Source organism: Dipodomys merriami, unplaced genomic scaffold (genome assembly GCF_024711535.1).
Source record: "Dipodomys merriami isolate MVZ:Mamm:240054 unplaced genomic scaffold, mDipMer1.0.p SCAF_388, whole genome shotgun sequence".
NCBI lineage: Eukaryota > Metazoa > Chordata > Mammalia > Rodentia > Heteromyidae > Dipodomys > Dipodomys merriami.
Genome location: NW_027205470.1, coordinates 90,676 through 110,842, shown reverse-complemented (window position 1 = coordinate 110,842; position 20,167 = coordinate 90,676). Strand labels below are relative to the sequence as shown.

The 20,167-nt window shown below is 43.0% G+C and overlaps 1 protein-coding gene across 1 annotated transcript in view; it reads right to left on the bottom strand.

The window, feature by feature from the left end:
- Positions 1–3,742: 3,742 nt before the first annotated feature.
- LOC138805119 (beclin 1-associated autophagy-related key regulator) overlaps positions 3,743–20,167 on the bottom strand; it is a 39,190-nt gene continuing 22,765 nt past the window's right edge. The window contains exons 5-10 of the mRNA XM_069989708.1: positions 17,049–17,286; positions 13,763–13,992; positions 12,963–13,080; positions 11,799–11,889; positions 11,635–11,720; positions 3,743–6,285 (exon numbers count right to left, since the gene is read on the bottom strand). Of these exons, the coding sequence (XP_069845809.1) occupies positions 5,979–6,285; positions 11,635–11,720; positions 11,799–11,889; positions 12,963–13,080; positions 13,763–13,992; positions 17,049–17,286 (1,070 nt within the window). The 3' untranslated portion in view covers positions 3,743–5,978. The remainder of the gene's footprint in view (positions 6,286–11,634; positions 11,721–11,798; positions 11,890–12,962; positions 13,081–13,762; positions 13,993–17,048; positions 17,287–20,167) is intronic.

Below are 20,167 nucleotides of genomic sequence, written 5' to 3'. Positions count from 1 at the left end.
TAAGTTCTCAATTGTTTGAAAGAACTAAAGAACACTAAGAATCAGCATCCCTTTTTGTTTCTAGGGCAATTTAACTCTTCCCCGCCCTCTAGATAAGACAGACCAGAGACCCAAGGAGGGTGTGGATTGGAAAGGAATGATAGGCCAAGATGAAAATGAAGCCCGCAACGCGCATGCCTCTAATCTCAGCACTCAGGCTGAGTAAGGATGGTGAATTCAAGATCAGCCTGGGCTGATGGACTGTCAACATGAAGGGTGCTGGCTGGCTTGGACTGCTGTGGAATATTCCAGTTGTCTAGCTTTGATGTGAAACCTTAAGTGGGGGGCAGGGGCTCGGAGGAGCTTTTCCTCTGGCCACAGGTGGTTCACTTCCTAGGCTTTTTCTGATCACCTAGTGGATTGGTTAGCACCTCCTTATCAACTTTTTTGGATTGACTGGCTTTAATCTTTATTTGGATATTTTCTTTTTAGGGGGGTGGGGGGGATCCGATCGTGGGCCTGAACTCTGGGCCTGGGTGCTGTCCCGAAGCTCTTCAGCTCAAGGATAGCGTTCTACCACTTGAGCCACAGCGCCACTTCTGGCTTTTTTTTTTCTGCTTATGTGGTGCTGAGGAATGGAACCCAGGGCCTCAGGCATGCAAGGCAAGCGCTCTACCACTGAGCCACCTTCCCAGCCCTATTTGGATATTTTCTATGGTTGTAATTGCTGTCATTTTTTCTTAAAGGTGATTTTTTTTTCTTCCTCCACAGCCTGCTTCACAATCAAAGTCATTGGCACCAAACCTTTTTATACACTGCAACCAGTAAGAGTTGGTGTTAGCTGACTATCAGGTGCCATATTTTGTACAAATTAACTTCACTGTGCAGTGGCAGGCACAGATGGAATCAGATTGTTTATAGCCTCCCATTTCCTTAGGTTCAAATAAGTGAGTGTTGCAATCTCTTGTAAGCTGAAGTGCCTCTGGGAAATGTCAGTCCCTCCTACTGGCATGCACACCACTCCCAGCTCTTTGGCTATAGCTGTTTGCCCAGCCTCATGGGAAGAGCAAACATTGTGGTTATGTACCCTTGGGTGATGTGCTTAAGTGTATTTGTGCCAAACTGGTTGAAGCAGAACCGGAAGCAGCCCTCACATCCTAGGTGGCTGGTTTGCTCGTGTTAGTTGAAAGAGCAGAGCCATTGGAGTTGGGAAGGGAAAAAGAGCTGAGACGGGATAGACCATTAAGTGATACTCCCTTCTTAAAAGTAAAACCTTCCTTTCTCAATTTAGCAGAGCATGGGCCTTGCAGGAAATTCATTTCATGACACTCTAGTCAGATTACCTTTTTATTGGGGGGAGGAGAGTTGCTGCTTGCCATTGAACCAAGGTGACGCTGTGTGGCCCAGGATGACTTTGAACTCTGTCCTGCCACAACTTCCCACGTGCTGGGATTATAAATATGAGTCTGTATTTACTCTGCTAAGCAGTCATGGTTGGCTCAGTGTCTAAGTGGGACTCGGGAATGTTACCTTTTCCTTGGCTACTAGTCAGCTTCGGGTTCAACTTAATTCTGTACTCAGCAGGCTCTGAGTAGCCAAGTGCTCACCATAGAACCAAGTGAATTCAAGGAAGGTTCGTTCTAAGAGTGTAGGTACAGGGTGAGCTTGCAGGACCCAAAGCAAGAGCCACCTGCTGCCTGTCCTACCAGCTCCCTACCCTGGCAGTCACATCATGGCACTGCATGTCTAAGGGCTCTTCTAATAGGAAGATAAAGGTTCAGGACTCACCCTAGAGCTGTTACTTCAGTGGAAGTAAAATGAGTCCCCAGCTGACTCAGGTACAAGCGAGGTTGGGAGCCATACTTTTGTAAAAGAATTGAACTCAGGCTGAGTATGGTGCCTGGGCTGAGGCAGCCCCTGGTGCTGGGGAGGACCATGAGGGAGAAGGAATACTCTGTTGCTGAGCCCACCAGCAGTGGCCCTGGCAATGAGGCTGTATGAGAGGGGAGCAGTAGACTTGAGAGACCCCATAAAAGAGCATGTCTGGCAATGTCAAGCAGGACTGTAGAGGAGCTGGGATTTTGTATTCGATTTAGGCTTTTCTTCCTTTGCAGGTCCCTAAGGGCTGCTGCAAAGGTCTCTTCTCTGCTTGAGAAGAAGGAACTGTTGCTTAGATCTTGGTAACTGGGAGGCCCCTGCTGGGAGCTGCGATACTCAGCACAGGCTGCTAGCTTCAAAATTATCAAGCACTTTGAAGTTGGATATGCTGTGAAATACTTACATACTAGATAGCCATTTTCTTTCAATGTGGAAAAAACGCTGAAATAATACTGTGGGATATATTGAATTAAACATACACAATTCATTTTTTAACCTTGCACATGTGGGCTGGTTGAATGCAATTCTAGATCAGTGTTCCATGCACAGGTGAATTGTTGAAAGGACACTGTTGGATCTAGAATGGCACCAAGATCCTGTATTTTTAACAAGATCCCAGGTGACGCTGGTGCTGCAGTTTAAGGATCACACCAGGTACAGGAAGGTTCTGGAGAAATGTAGGAACAGAGTCTTGGACCTAGGGGGGTCTGTAGAAGCTGAAGGTCTTAGCAGGGTGGTTCTTAAAGGCCATTGAGGGAGTTAATAGAACTCACAGTGGTTCTGTACCAGGAAATATGCAACTGCTGCTCCTGCTAGGGACACAACCCGGTCTTCCTTTTGTGGAAGTAACTGCTGAAGACACACTAATGTATGTCCTCCATCTACTACTTTCAAAAACTTACATTAAGAGCCACATAAATTTCAGCAATGTCTTCCTCATACTTGGGAAAATAAGCAAAGAGGGTAGCAAAGTATCATGTCTTACATTAAATACCACACGCAAAGATGAAGAGCATAAGGAACAGTGACAGGAATCTGACCTAGATGTGTTGATTTCCTAGCTGTAAGGACCTGTGTCCCCGAGGATTTGTCACTCAAATGGCTCTAGCCTCTCCTCCTTCCATCAACTTAGTGTCCTTAATTGTCCTGCCAATTTCTCACATTTCTTATGAGTATGGGTGAAAATCAGTGTTGGAACTCAGGGCTTCATGCTTGCTTGGCTTGATTACTCAATGATCTACTTATATGTATCTCCTGCCTGACATTTTGATTGTTTTTCCTACTGTAGATAAGAGTCCCTGGGATTTTGCTCCCCAGGCTGGCTTCAATGGTGTGAGCCACCATTTTTCACTTTCTAAAGGGAGCCAAAGTCTCCATCACCCCTATCCCTAGCACTGTATCTCACACTTCTTCCTGCAACAAAAGGCACAGCAGTCAATGTGGCTTTTGTTATTTTACGTTTTCTTTTTTCTTTTATTGAGAATTGTCCCTGCTGTTTCAGGTAAGTCAATTAAGTATGCCACTTCTGACTCTAAGCAAAATGATAACCTTTTTCTAGGGTAGTTCTGGGACTTGAACTAAGGGCCTAGGTGCTGTCCCTTACTTAGTTCAAGGCTAGTATTTTACCACTTGAGTCACAGCTCCACTTCTGGCCTTTTGGTAGTTAGTTGGAGATAGAGTTTCATGGACTTTCTCGCCCACCAGGCTGGTTTTGAGCCTTGATCCTCTGATCTTGGCCTCCTGAATAGCTAGGATTACAGATGTAAGCCCCTAGCGCTCTGTTCTGTTCTCTTAACAACTAAAAGGCTAGAAGTGGAGCTGTGTTTCAAGTGGTAGAGTTCAAGCCCCAGTACTGGCACCAAAAAAGACATACATATTAGCAAAGTACTGTTAAAAAGATTTATTGCAATAATACAATTAAAAGTTTAGAAAATGTATGACTCAAACTGGTTTGGAAGTGACAGAACAAGGGGAATTCCCTCAACATCACACCACAGATACTCTGTAGGTTTAAAAGTAGGATACCAAATGCCCTTTCTTCCTGAAGTATTCTAATCCTGCCCACCATACCCAGTGGGGTGACATACTGTTTTCTCCTTTGTTACAACTGTGCAAAACTTTCCTTAGTTTTATTCCATTACATAAAAATGTAAGACATTTAATGCAGCCTGTATGGTGCCTGTGGGATGTTACTAGTATTCTCTTGTTTGGATCATTTTAAACTGAAAACACCAAGTTCTATGGCTTTTTCTTTTTTTTTTTTTTTTTAAGAAAAACTCAGTCTTTTTTTTTTTTTTTTTTAAGAAAGCTGTTTATATATGATTCTGGCACCTAAAGGAGATTTTAATGAGCAGCAATAAGTAGAAAAACACAGTGGTTGAAATATACACTCAAGAGTATTTACAGGGTGGATCCAGTGCAAAATGATGAAACCCAAATATTGGCTTATATTCAAAACCATTAAAGGCTTTGATTGCTTAACCAGACATAAAGTGCCTTTATCTGATATCAACACCAGCATGTACCTTCTCCAGCAATCCCTAAACGTCCTGCATCCTTGTGTTGTTACTCTAGCCATCAGTTTGTGGTCTCGTTGAGTCCTCTTCTTTAGCTTCACCTCATATTTGTTCATTCTATGTTATCCATTCTATGAATTTCAGCCAACAACCATGAGGCTAAGCACTTAGGAGAACGCTGTTTGCCCCACAAGGGGAAGCATGTCTCCTCCCTAAGTGGGACACTCACAAAGCCTAGACTGTGGGCCTCCTGCAACTCCACCCCAAACTAGCAACACCAAAAATCTCCAAGGCAAAGGCCACAGAGCACCTCAGACCTCTGGAGGCAAGGTACCAACTATAATAATTACAATAAGAGAAGCAGCTAGGGCATGGCAAACCTCTGAATGATGGATCTGAGGTATAATCATGCTAATCACACTAAGAAGATAGGTAATAATGTTGGGAGTTTTTCTAGAATTTTTTTTTGAATTACATAGGATTTTTTTGCAGTTATTAAAAATAAAAAAATATTTACATATTTTATACATAATGCCTCTCATAGTTTTCTGTAAGATTGTCACTAAGAGAATGACAAGACATGGTGGTTGAAAATAACCTCTCGGTGAAGGGAAGTTATATATAAAGTTCCCCAGGACAGGGTGGAATAGGCCCAGCTGTAAAGATGCTCTGCATTCTGCCCAAGGAGTGTAGAGCAGGAGCGGCCTGTAGCAAACAGAGGAAGGGCTTTCCTGTAAACACCTGCCACCTACTGAATCCCCCAGGAAGAATGGAGCAGGCCACTTCGTTACATGGCTTTAACTCGAGTCCAGGCGGCATTTAGTTCACACAAGGGAATACCTACTCACAGAAATAAGTTCCTGTTCAAAATACACATAGGGTGGATGGCAGAAAATGATGCAGGGAAGAAAGACCTTGATTTTGATTCTCCTCAGAATACAGGAAATATGACATTATTGCAGCTAGTGTTTCTTCCGTTTGTGGGTGTGGATTCTACAGAAAAAGACATTGGTTTCTTTGGTGTGTGGGGGGAGGAAAACAGGAATGTGATGAGCTATGACAGAGTGGAACAAATGAAATGCTTTAAACTACTACTCCCCTCAAAAAAGACCACCCTCTGCAATGAGACCCAGCTCTTGGCTCTAAAACCCTAAGATGACCAAATTATAAAGAAATCAAGTATTTCAAATTGCTGCTGGCTCTCTACAAAAAACAATGGCAGAAAAATAAACTTAGTTTTTGCCTTTCAAGTCATCATCATCATCACAAATCACTTCCTGTGGCTCAACCAACCTAAAGAGCTAACTTAGTGTGAGGAAGAGACAGCATCATAGGACAACATAGGGTGGGGTCTGTGGAGCCTGGTGCAGGGCCCCACAGGTCCTCCTCCCGCCAGTGCTGTGTAGGCTGAGGGACCACTGCACCTCTGCCCTATCATCCATCACGGGCCACTGCCTGACAAGCAGAAATGCTCATCTCCCTGCTTTAAACAACTGACAGTGGTTAACCTCTGTGTTGCAGGCACTACCGTTAACTACGCGGATGAGGTTCCTAACAGCAGCAGAGCTGTCATGATGCGAATCTGGCCGTTTTGATCCATGCTCACTAACGGTGTCCCGTGTAAGCTTTGAACCAGGAGGTCACTGAGGCTGCAGCGGAGGATATCATCCCACCTGCACTGCTGCTCGAGATGGGTGGGGACACCTGGGAGCTCTGGCTCTGGGAGACTTCCACTGGTTGGGATGGGATGTCACAAAAGCGGGGGCTTGGCAGGTTCTCCCAGTCTGTGCCCAGGTCCGTTTCCTCATCACTTATATGCTCGTCTCCACTCTCATCTGACTCTCCAGCCACTCCAGGATCCACAAACTCCATGGACTCCTCAAGGTCTGCTTGCACCTCAAAGGGTCCTGACCTGTGTGCAGACAGAAGGGCCCATGTTAAGATGACCACAAGCTGTTTCCCTTAACCAGAGGCCAGATGCTGTCTTCCCAAGACCCACCCTCTACTCAAAGGGACCAAGCTACCCAGAGCCAGCAATGCACAATCTCCTGAGGTGCTGCGCACACTGGCGATCTATAACTGAGCTACTTTATCCCAATAACATCTGCCATCCAAATTGGGACTAAAATTACAATACAGTATTTTTGCTCAAGTCTACCTATTTGTGAAGACTGACACAAAACCCATCCAGTCTATGCTGGTGGTCCAAGAAGGACTTCCTGTTTTAAATAAGCGTGGTACCCATGCAGTATCATGCAGCATTCCAATGTGACAAAACTAGCTACATGATATATATACTATGGTATACTATTTAGTGTAGCACATGATAAGTGGTATACAAAAACATGCTCCTTGCTTTTCCCAGGGAAGCTCTAAATCATAAACTCTTAAGACCGAAGAGGATGACCAAGCACATTATCAAAACTTCCTTGAACTGTTGTCAATGGCAGGCTCCTGCACGTCCTAAAATATCAAGTTGTAATTGTGTGTTTGTGTGTGTGCACGCACACATGCCAATCCTGAGACTTGAATCAGGGCCTGGGCCCTGTCCTCGATGTTTTTTGCTCAAAGCTAGTGCTTTTCCGTTTAAGGCACACTTCCACTTATGCCATTTGGGTAGTTAACTGGAGATGAGTCTCACAGACTTTCTTGCCTGGGCTGGCTTCAAATTGCAATCCTCAGATCCCAGACTCCTGAGTAACAAGATTAGAGGCATGCTTCACCAGCACTTGACTTCAGTATGCAATTTTTAGGGGCATGTTTGATACATAGAATAAGCTAGGACTAGTCAGTATATTCATCTGCAGCAACTGCATGGTTTTGTACTGTATTTTAGGAGAACTCATTTCTCAAAGATCCCAAGAACCCATTCTCAGGCCTCACCTTATGCCAGCCCCTCAACACCAGTGTGTGACCACACAACAAATCTCACACAGGCTGTGCTGACAGTCCTGGCTGGCCTCCAACTCTCCTCCAGCCTTCTGCCTTAGCCCTTGTGCAGGAATTACTGGTGTGTTCCACTACACCTAGCTCAGTCTTTTCCTTGTCCCCTTTCAAAGACCTATCAGCTCTGGCTTTGGGAGAGCAGGCAGCTGCCCCTCCATGTACATCCCCCACAGGGGCAGTCCTAGATCTGGCTAACAGGTAGGACCAAGTCCTTGCAGCAATCCCTCCTATCTCCTTACTGCGATCCCCAAGATAAGCACGTCTAGCCCTGGTTCATTTCAAGTTTCACTGATAAAAGTTTGGGAAAAATAACAGACAGAAATGAGAAATGACCTGTTATATAGTTATCTGTGCTCAAAGTTCTTTTGGCCTTTAGAATAACAGGGCCTGTACTGGCCCCAAGTGGACTTCACGGATGTGCAACCTCTGGCTGGCTCAAGGACCGCCTAGTTCTTCAGACATTATTAAGTAAATGGGAAGATGTACCCACAAGGTTTTCTTCTGGATATCCAATGAGCAGTTTACATTTTCAAGGAGCCCCTGGAGCATGACTCCCAAGTTCTTTAGGCCTTAGCCTTCCCACAGGCCATTATTTTGACAGGTCAGAGGGAGTAGGGCTCTTCCCTTCAAGCTCTGCCAAACTAATGAACACTGCAGCCCACATCATAGCTCTGTGGACCCCTTCTGTTCCTGTTATGTTGCTTTTCTCCTTTTCCTTTTCCTTGGTTTACTGCAAAGCCATCTTGTCAGATCCTCACCACCTAGCTCCACTCCCCAGTAGGATCCTGCCCACCCCATCTCAGGCTGAGGGCCACTAACTCACTTCTGCTCCTTATGCCCCTAGGCAGGGGTCACTAGGGCTGCATGACAGCAGCAAATAACCTCTTCCCATTCCCACTGCTGCTCCCTAGTTCTCATCCTACCCATTGGCAGTTTTCATTTGAGTGGGTCTTCCTCTCTCCTTTTATCACAGGCCCACTGCAGCTGCTGCTCCCTTTGCAGTTCAAGGAGCCACAACATAGCCTGCACTCCAGGCTGCGCTCCTGACTCTCCCAGGCTTCCACTCAGGCCTACTTGGCTTTTTCCCTCCTTCCTTACAGCTCTGGACCAGACGTGGAGCAAGCACTCAATTATGTTACTTAAAATGAAAACCAACAAAGGAAGATTCCTAAAGCAGCAGTTTTTTAAAAAAAATTATTATTACAATGTTGGTTTCTGTATTTCTGAGACCCCCCTTGCAGAGAGAGGCCCCTGGGTCTTTCTCCACCCAGTACCTCTCTCCCTCTCATTACTTCTAGCGCGCACTGAGCTAGAGACTGCACACCCAACCAACCAGTGAGAGAATTCTTTCTCCCTTAATGGCCTGGGATATAATATTGTTTCTCAGGATCTGCATGGTGGAAAAGTGACTACAGGAACTACAAAATGGGAAACCCCAAAGCCTTCACCTGTGTGTGGAGATCCTAATGAGGGGCAAAATAGACACTGTGTAGCCAGGTGTAATATCAGGAGATGCCTGCCAGGGCAATATTCCCCAGTGCAGAGCCCAAGTAGAATTGACAGATGACATCACATAAACCCCAAGTCGAAGTACTAAAGGGAAGAGACCAAATCAGGCAATGTGATATACATCAGAAATCCCAGCTAATACAAAAGTGGAGGAAGAAGGATTGCCAGTTCAAGGTCAGCCTGAGAAAAGTTAGAGAGAACTTACCTCAAAAACAAAAAAAGGCTGGGAGGGTAGTTGAAGTGGTAGAGTACCCTCCCTAGCCCGAAGTCCTGGATTCAATCCCAAGTACCTCAAAGGTGAGGGGGTGGGAGTACATTTCGCGTTTAAAGAGAATATTCTGACAGAGAGACTGACTCGAATATACTGCACATGTGCATGGAAATGTCACAGTGAAATCCCCACTCATATACCTAATATAAGCAAAATGTAACTAAAGTTTAATAGGCCATCTGCTGACAATCACAAATGTGGATATCAGGTTTCAGTATCAATGTTTATTAAATTTGCTAAGCTTGATAACTACTACGATTAAGAAAATACTTTTAGGAAATATATAACAGGGTACTTAGGAGTGGAGTCATAAATTATGTAATTTATCCTCATAAGGTTCAACAAAACAAATCTATGTGGATGTATGTCTGTGTGTGCACTTACAGAAGGAACTTAGATACTGAGCAAGTGATAAGCAAAAAGGGTGAAGTATTAACAACAGGTGACTCAGGGTAAAGGGTATGTCAGTCTTTATAGTGTTAACTAGAATGAGATTCTCACCAGATGTGATGGCACAATTGAACTTGGGACACAGAAGCAGGAGGATCATGGTTGGAAGCTAGCCTAGGCAAAGTTTGTGTTAAGTCCTATCTTAAAAAATAAAGCTGAAAGAACTAGAGGTGTGGCTCAAGTGGCAAAGCACTGGCTCCACTGGCAATTCTGCTTGTATGAATAGAAACATAGATTCCCTTCTGTGCCCTCTGCCTTAACTCTAAGGTGGCTGTGACAAAGGTTTTGAAGTTCTACTTCCTGATCTGTAGGCTCCACGACCGTACAAAAAAACAAAAAAGCCTATCTGTTGTGTGTGTATGTGTTTTGTTTTTTGTTTTTATTGGCCACAGGGCTTGAAATCTGGGCCTGGGCGCTGTCCCTAAGCTCTTCAGCTCAAGGTAAGGGCGCTACTACTTGAACTCAGGTGTGGTTAATTGGAGATAAGAATCTCATGGACTTTCCTGGGATGGCTTTGAATCGTGATCCTCAGATCTCTTCTGTTGTTTTTCAACTTTGTGTTAAAGTTTGTGGCAATTTTTGCTAGAGACATTCAGTTTTTATACAGTAAAATGAGTAATTCCTTGATTTATGGTTTCTGGGTTTTGTGGCTTGCTTGGAAATTCTCACCCCACCCTATGGTTCTAGAACATTGTCTTTTCTCTTACTTTATATTTTTAAAATAAAGTACTTTGTATTGCCTGTAACTAATTTTTCTGTATGGAATATATAGATCCAACTCTTTCCCCCACATGAATACCAACTGGCCCAACACTACTCAACTGTGATTAGCCAAGTCAAATGACACCTCTAGCATAGATTTCTGCAAATACATGATTTTTTTCAGGGATTCTTTATACTTTGTCAATTTTCTAATACTTTTCTAGTTGCCCTCTCGAATCTGCATGCTAACAGCTAACAATTTTATTGCAGCTGTTGAGACAGGGAGGGTCTCTAATCCAAGCTGGCCTCAAATTCCCAATCTTCTTGTCTCTGCCCTGTTAAAATGAACTATCCATACTATACTTTGAGTAGGGCCAACGGCCATCCTTCATTATCATTTTTGAAGTGGAAATGCCCTTTGAAGTGGAAATTCCTTTAGTATGTGTCATTTAATACATGTGAATAAAGATACTTAGATACTTAGTTGGAAAAAAAATATATGTAATATACCCAACCAACTGAACATCATAGTTAAGGGTGGCCTACCTTAAACAGACTTAGAAAACCTACTTTAGCTGACAGTTGTGCTAACACAAGCCCGTTTTTCTCTGTAGTCCTTCTGAAACATGTAAATACATTACCATGTTCTATCTGTGCAGAGACGTATGCACGTATTGCTAAGCACAAGGACCAAAAGGGAAGAAACTAGAGCAGCTGTACATGAATGGTACCAAAGATGAGTCATGCTGTGATGTGCTAAAAAGAATCTATAATGGGTACTGGTGCAGTGGCATAGAGGCATGGCTCAAGTGGTCGAGTATAAGGCCCTGATTTGGACCAAACAAAACTAAAGAAGAATCCACTGAGGAGATCACAGATGAAATTATTAGTCTTTGTTGCTTCTGATTTGTTTTAAAGGGAGTGGATTTCAAATCAGTTCACTACATAAACTAATCCCTTGCTCTCTAACACATGGTGAGCAGATTTACCTAGTGATAGAAAGAAATTTGTGAAGAACTGATATGGTAAGCAAGGAACATGCAGGCACAAAAGAAAATGTACATGAGACCCAGAAGACACTAAGCAGGCAAGAGGAAAACAGATATGGATGATAAGAAATGGTCTTTGGTGTTCAGGGAGAGCAAGAGGCAGCTAGACTCCAGGAACATTTGGGTGTACTTTAGTGTTAGACATGATTGAGACTAATTTTCTTGCAGGTATAAAAGTTCATATATTATTAGTCACTGTTTCCTTCAACACAGAATGCACAACTGTGGAAAATTTGGGATAGGGTAATGGAGCCTCTGTGGGAAAACACAACACTCCATAGGAGCAATAATAAAAAAACAACATTTAGGAGAAAGCAGGTGACCCTCAGCTTACCTGCCAAGGTGTTCAGAGCTCGAACTGACCAGATACATTAGATTCCTGAGAGTATGCAGTGGTTGTAATTGATCTAAGTTGACATGCTAGAAAAAGCAAGATTTGATGAATACTTTCAAATATGTAAAAAGTTAAAAGCTAGTTTACATCACATTTTTCCATACCTGAGAAAAACAAAGGTAAAGGATATTTGTATTCAATTTCTTCACTGCTCGAGTAAATTTCTGTTTGCTGAGATTTTCTCCACAAAATTCACTGTAAAACACATGGTTTGTAAAGTTTTACTTATTTTCTTTTCAGAAATTCTATGTTAAAATGTTCATCTTTTTGAATAGGGCAGTATCTGAGACAGCCTTGCTATGTTGTAGCACATAGCTAGTCTTGAACTCAAAATAATCTTGCCTTAGCCTCCCAATTGCTAGGATTAGAGACATGCTTGCTACCAGCTTTAGGCTCTGAGGCAGAATTCTACCAGCACACTGCTGTAATGTTAAATTAAAATTACAACTATTTGTAACTCCTGACTAATCCTACCTGTAGAGTTTATTCTAGGGGAGGGGAAGGGAAATAACAAAATGCTGAAATAAGGATACAGGTTGACCAATGCATTGTAACAATGAGATGTACAAGACACTATGTTTGAAACAAACTTTACAACCTGGGGGGGGGGGGGAAGTAGGAGGGAGAAGTTGGGGTGTGGGGCAGGAAGGGATGGTAGGGGAAAAACAAAGGAGGAGGTAACAATGCTTGATAGGAAATGTACTCATTATGTTACTCATATAACTTAACTCCTCTATACAGTATTTTTACAATAAAAAACAAAAATTTATTCTACAGACATCTTTGCACAATAAAGAACTGATGAAGGTATAAAATCAGTCCTTGAAGAATTAACAAGGGGTGGGTAAGATTATTTCAACCCAGTGATATATAAAGAGGGAAAAGTTTACATTTGTTTGAAATGCAAAGATAGCTGGATTGGCGGAGGAACTATGTGTATATATCTCTTTTTTTTCAACTTTAAATATCAAGGTTTTTATTTTTTAAAAAACACAATTCATTCAGTTCTTATACACTAGAATCTGAAGTATACTCTATATGAATATCCATATTTTTCCCCTCTCCTCCAGCATGAATTCTCTTGGTCTCAGGTTTCACATGCAACTGTAAGATAATGAAATGAATCAAAATTCATAAATTGAAATTAATCTTTTTGTTACACCTCTTTGGGCTTGATAATATTAAAATTCTTGATTCTCATGAATTGAAATCAAGGAGAATGCAACACTGTGCTTGGTGAAGATGTCATTTTACACTCCATGACTTGCCTGTTGCACAGCTTTCTGGGAAGGTTGACATCAAGTATGTGGGACAGAATGTTGGCGAGCTGAGTGGCATAGCACAGGGCAGCACTGATTGTGTAGGCTGGGTTACTGTTCTCCATGTCTGAAAAGGAAGACAACCGTCATGCTCAAAGTGCCTCTGCCTTCAACAAGAATAAGGGGAGTCAAGATTTTTTTCATTTCTATTTTTATCATTTCATTACTGAGAGTAAAATTTACTCCTTTCTCTTTGGCCAGACATAATTGGTCCACTGTTTTTGCTGAGCAGAATGTATCATAAATGAATCTAAACAGGTGAAGCAGGCTTAAACAGACCAAATATGAACCAACTGGACATGATAATGCCCAACTTAAGTCAGCCGTGGTGACAAACACCAGTTATAGAAGCACTTGGGAGGTGAAGGCAGGATGATCTCAAATTCAAGGACAGCCTAGGCATCATAGCAACATCCTCCCCAAAAACCCAAAGCTGGGGAGTTATAGGCTCTACAGTAGGGTGCTTATTACATGGCAAAGCCTGGAGTCTACCACCAGTACCACAAAGAAAAATACACAGATGTAAGTAAATGCTCTCAGAGAGACCCTTGCTGACAGATATTTGTCCAGAAGAGAGGATTTATAGCTGGCTGCCTGTTGACAGGCATGCTCCCCTAGTTTCAGCTCGGATTGATGGAGTGGTTTTTCAGAACTGTGCAGAAGTGAGGGTGTGCTAAATGCCACTGAACTGTTCAGTTATACGCATGCACACACACACACCAAGTTCTCTAAGAATATTTTGCTCTCACCAGGCCCCTGGGTCGTTTTCTTCTCTTCCACCCAATTGTAGTAGGCAGAGTAGTCTCCATTGTTAGGGAGGCTAATCCAAGGCCCTGTAATGCTAATGCTGGTGTCGCCATTGTGATCATCACAGACCCATCGACCAGAAAGGTAAGTGGTCCTCCGGGCTTCAGCAAGCTTGCTCACAGTGCTGGAGGTCATGGCGCTGTCATTCTCTGAAGATACATCCGCAGGATCTCTAACCATCAAGAGATACACAGATTTCAAGAGAGGATTTGCAAGGGGCAACAACACTTTTGCCAGACAGGTGAGAACACTGAAAAGTTGCCCATGGACAAAAGAACTGATTGGAATATGTGGACATGTGGGTACTATCACAATGATTATCAAACCTGTTGTAGCACAGAAGCTCATACAGCATGGAGAAAGGGACACCCAGAGCCAGATTCTCAGGATACATGGCTTTGGACACCTGGTTTACATGGTTAAAAATTCATATCCTCAGTCATACCTGTAATTAATTCTAGGTTCTCAGGCGGCTGAGATCTAAGGCAATTCAAAGCTAGACTAGGCAGGAAAGTCTGTGCAACTTTTTTTTTTTCATACCAGTCCTAGGACTTGAACTTAGGACCTGGACACTGTCCCTAAGCTTCTCTGGCTCAAGACTAGTGCTCTCCCACTTAAGCCACAGCAGCAATACTTCCAGCCTTTTCTGAGTAGTTTATTGCAGATAAGTTTCAGGCCTTTTATGCCCAGGCTGGCTTTTAGCCATGATCCTCAGATCTCAGCCACCTGAGTAGCTAGGATTACAGGTGTGAGCCACTAGTGTCCAGCTTGAGACCCTTATCTTCAATTACACTCTCTCTCTCCCTCTCCCTCCCTCTCTCCTCTCCCCCCCCCCTCTGCTGGAAGTGGGAGCTGTAGCTCAAGTGGTAGAACTTCAGCCTTAAGCAAAAAAGAAAAAGGACAACCCCAAGCCCTGAGTTTAAGCCCCTGGTACCAGCACCTAAAACAAAATGAATGCTGTTGATAATTTTAAATGATTAGAAATTTAAACTGCCAATCAGACAGACCTATGCCAGTTAATATGGTCTACATACCTTAGAGGAGGGCTGCTCTCAAACTTTCCAGGGATAAGCTAAGCAATAAATACCAATTTCTATTCTTTAAAAATATTTTGTGAGAAATAAGCCATTACATGTTACTATAACATTTTTAAATTTTTTACAGTACTTGTGAACTTTCCCCCCAGGCTCGCCTTAAACTCTAACCCCCTCAGGTGTGAGCCACTGTACTTAAGCAGAGCAAATTCTTTTTTTCTTTTTTTTGGTCAGGTGTGGGGCTTGAACTGAGAGCGTGGGCTCTGTCCCTGAGCTCTTTTGCTCAAGGCTACAGCTCTACCACTATGAGCCTTAGCTCCACTTCTGGTTTTTCAGTGGTTAACTGGAGATAAGAGTCTCACAGGGACTTTTCTGCCTGGGATGGCTTCGAACCGCAATCCTCAGATCTCAGTCTCCTGAGCAGTTAGGATTATAGGGGTGAGCCACTAGCACCTGGCTTAGCATGGCACATTTCTATGAAAAAAAAATCTTTTAAATTTCAAAACTGTAAAAATTAACACTGTTTTACATTTTCAAGAATCTATTCAATATCTAAGTCTTTTGGTTGTTCTTCCAATTGAAAACTGCCCCCCAAATCAAGCAGCTGGTTTTTAGCTTGCAGCTCATTTTCATGAGTGCTTCTTTGAGCCAACTCCCAGTGTGCAGCAAGAGGGCTTTATGCACACTTCCTGGCAGCAAGACATGTATTCAAGATTTGATCAGCCGCTTTTACTTTGTACTGAGGACACTGAATGAAAGTCACTTAAAGGAAAAACCTGCCAGTCACAGTGGACTATAATAATAACTACTCTGCTTTGGTGTCCCTGCCTGCTTTGTGTCAAAGTACCAGAGGGTTTACTACCCTAGCTTCTGAATCTCTAGTACTAGTGTCCACGAAGTGAAATAGAAACTTCTGAACAACTTCAGTGTGGTAGAGCATGCCCACAATCCCAGCACTCAAGAGACTGAGGCAGAAGGGATGTAGGTTTGAGGCCAGCTACACAGTGAGACTTTAATGAACAAACAACACAAACAACTACATTACAGGATAGGACAAAAATCCCTCATGAGCAGCCAGGGAAGGTACCAATGCTGAGGGGACAGAACAGTGGACAGATACATTGTTTGTGTTTGTGTGTAAGACAGAAAGTGCTGGAAAAGCAGTGGGAAGCAGGCGGCCAGAGAGGGATTTCTGAGTTTGCACTCTGCCCTGCCACTGGTTCACATCACAACCTACTGGGTGACACATATAGGTCTGGGAGTTGAGGTACCATGCTAATTCCAAGCTCAATCTCTCCCCCCCCCCCAGGGGGAGAGAACTGGGGCTTGAACTGAGGGCCTGAGTGCTGTCCTTGAGCCTCTTTGTACCCAAGGCTAGTACTCACTCTACCACTTTTGAGCTACAGCACCACTTCCGGCATTTTCTGAGTAGTTTACTAGAGATAAAAGAGTCTCAAAGACTTTCCTGCTCAAGCTGGCTTTGAACTGCAATCCTCAGATCTCAGCCTCCTGAGTAGGATTACAGGTATAAGTCACTGGCAACTAGAAGGTCAACTTTTATCTCTCTCACATGCAAAGGAACAAGAAATCTTATTATAGGGATAATGTGACTATAACGAACAGCAAGGTGAGGACACCCAGTCTTGTCTATCCAGATTCCCAAGGATTCTTAAGACTAAAATCACAGTACTCTGTCTCAAAAGCAGCTAATATGATAAATGTCATTATTGGGAAGAGGCTAAGACAACACCTGCTGCCCTCCATCTAAGAGACTCTAAATACTAGATGTTTTCTTACATATTAGCTCATGATCATTCTGTGTGGTAGGCATCCATCTCCACTTAACAGACAAGTAATAAGATTTGTAAGTTCAAGACTGTGTCTCACAGAAGACAACTAATTAGTAACCTAGCTGGATACTGTGACATGACCCAGCAAATAGTGTGAATCAGTGAGTCACCCAGAAGCTCTGTGACAGACTTGTCCACAGGACAGGGGGCCCCACCCCTAATCCTGGCTGCCAACCCAACTTTACGCAGAGTGTACTGTTTGCTGAAGCAGATAAGACTTAAGTTTCATTACCAGGAAAACCAATGACCCTAGAATGAGGCCAATAAATGAAGTGCTGACGCACTTGAGAAACAGCACTTGGAACTTGACCCATTCTTAAAGTGGGAAGCCTTGCTTACTGTACCTCACACCAGTCTTTACTTCATCGATTGGAAAAATGACAGAAGTGAGCTCCAATATATGGTATCGCCGAAGTTCTGCCAGATGCTCATAATTACTTCTTAAGTCAATGGACTTTTTTTCTACCAGGTCACTAAGTCTGCGATTGTGCCTTTGAATCTTCTCCTTTTTCTCTTGGTGCCTTTGTGCTCGACTGTAAAGCTTCTGATTCTTTTCCTTATTTTTGAGAAGGCCTTCAGAATCTAAGATAAACAAATCATAACCAACAATTAACTGCACACAGCTTGTGTGTACTGTAGATGCCCACAAGAACTGAGTGCTCCCCCCAGCACTGACACTGAAAGCAAACAACTCAGTAAGGGTCCGTCTTCCAGTTCTAACACCAGCTTACTTTCCAAAAAGCTCATTAATTTTCACAATCCTTGAGTTCTTTGTAGTAGCTCACATGGATTTGTCCAAGCCATGAGCAAGTCAGATTTTTCTTCTAAGGACAGTTTCTAAATTGATACCATAATCACTCTTAAGGTCACTGGACATCATCTCAGTCACCCCATCAGCAACCAGAGCTGACTAGGAACTCAGAAACGTCTTTTCCTCTCTCCCATCTCCTCATAAATGAAAAAATATTCAATGGTCTTGCTGTAGTCTACTTTTGCTTCTTGGAATAAGCAAAGAGGCTGCAACACAGATCACGCTACAACTACATATAACTTTTCACTGTCTATGCCTTCTATCTTTTTTCAATCTTTAGTTTTTATTATTATAAAGGTGATGTACAGTTACATAACTAATGAGCACAATTCTTTTTGCACGATGTTACTCCTTCCCTCTCTCCAGTTTTTCCCTTCTATCCTCACTCACTATTTGTATAGTTCATTTTCAACATAGTGTCTAGTGAGTACATTGAAGTATCTGTTCATCCTTTGACCCTCCATTTTGCTGCTATAAAACCTTAAATGAGCCGGGCGCTGGTGGCTCACGCCTGTAATCCTAGCTACTCAGGAGGCTGAGATCTGAGGATCGCGGTTCAAAGCCAGCCCGGGCAGGAGAGACCGTGAAACTCCTATCTCCAATAAACCACCAGAAAACCGGAAGTGGCGCTGTAGCTCAAGTGGTAGAGCGCTCGCCTTGAGCTGAAGAGCTGAGGGACAGCGCCCAGGCCAGAGTTCAAGCCCCACGACCGACAAAAAAAAAAAAAAAAAAAAAAAAAAAAAAAAAAAAAAAACCTTAAATGAGAAGATTCTGGAGAAACAACTCATCAGGCTCTACCATTTATAATTTGTGCCCTTTTTCTGAACATGTATTTCAATAACATAGTTAAAAAAATACTACTGGGTAGCAAACTTATTATGCATGAGCTTTAAACTTTAGAACTGTTTCCAATACTATGAGGTGGGAATGAGATTGTATTTGCCTTCTAAAAAACAGAGATGGCAGGTGGGCCATCCAGAGCAGTGCTGCTATAGTGGGGCTTGTCAATCTGCAAACTGTTACCTGTCAAGACCAGAGTAGTACAAACCCAGAGTAAGCCAAAACTTTTTCTTCAACATGGCAAAAGCACATTACCATGATACTCAAAGATTACAGGATTTTCTGTCTAGATTTTTAAATGGTCTGGTGACCAGTATTGGTAACTCCCATCATTTGCCAGGGGTAGAAACTACTGTTACAGGGTCAACCTCTTTTTTTTTTGGTCAGACACGAGGCTTGAACTCATTGTCCCTATGCTCTTTTGTTCAAGTCTACCACTTTGGGCAACAGCTCCACTTCCCTTTTTCTGGTGGTTAACTGGAGATAAAGAGTCTTACAGATGTATCTGCCTGAGCTGGATTTGAACTGTGATCCTCAGATCTCAGCTGCCTGAGTAGCTAGAATTATAGACGTGAGCCACCAGTGCCCAATTAGGGTCTACCTCTTTAACATCTCTCTCTCCCCCCCCCCCCCCTTCCCTCCCTCATCTTTTGGATCTTTTATTATTATTTTTTTTTACTTTCTGTGGATGCTTTTGTTTTGGGGTTTAGGACCTGTTCAAAATTGCAGATCAAAGCTTTAAATGTGCTTGACAGAGAATGTGCATGCTCAGCACATTCTGCAAGTTCAGAGGGTTCACAAATGCCAGCGGCACACCCTCACTGAACACCATGGGAATGTGTGGAAGGAGGTGAACCAATGTTAAGTAAAACCCTTTGCTGCTGCTGAAGCCAAGTCTTCAGGAGAACACAGGCAAAACTCCATGGCTCCCGGAGGCCTGCAGTTCTGAGCACCTGCAGGCCTACTTCTCCAACTTGCTCATCCTGTGCAACTCCATACAAACACCTCATTAGGACGATTTCAAAGGAAGCTCTTACACCATTACATACCACTATTAAATACTTGCTTCTAAAGGCAACCAGGGGACAAGAAAGGAATCGCAAGGCATGACGATGACTCACTATAAACCTTAACTATGGTCTTTAGAAATACATGTTTCTAAGATGTCTAATTTCAATTTTTTACAACTGCCTATGATAAGTATAAAGTATTTAAAGGTAATAGAAAATGTATATAGATTAAAACAGGTAGGTGATTCACTAAAAAGAAGGTCAGTATTCTGTGCTTTTGGCAAAAATTAATAATTATTACAAGTGACTCCCAATTGAGAATGTGCTTCCTGTTAGCTAAGACAAATTGGAGCAAATATTCCTCACTTTCTTTTCCATGGTGTCAAGATCAAACCAAGGGCTTCATACATGCAAAACACATGTTCTAAGCTAAGCTATATCCTCAGCCCTTTCTAATGTTAAAACTGAGGGCTCATGAGCTGGGCACTGGTGGCTCAGGCCTATAATCCTAACTACTCAGGAGTCTGAGATCTGAGGATTACGGTTCAAAGCCAGCCTGGGCAGGGAAGTCCCTGAGACTCTTATCTCCAATAAACCACTAGAAAACTGGAAATAGTGCTGTGGCTCAAGTGGTAGAGTGCTCACCTGGAGCTGAAGAGTGCAGGGACAGCGCCCAAGCCCAGAGTTCAAGCTCCACAATCGACCAAAAAAAACAAAAACAAAACTGAGGGCTCAGAATGTGGCTTAGTGGTAAAGTGCTTGCCTTAGCATGCATGAAACCCTGGGTTTGATTCCTCAGTAC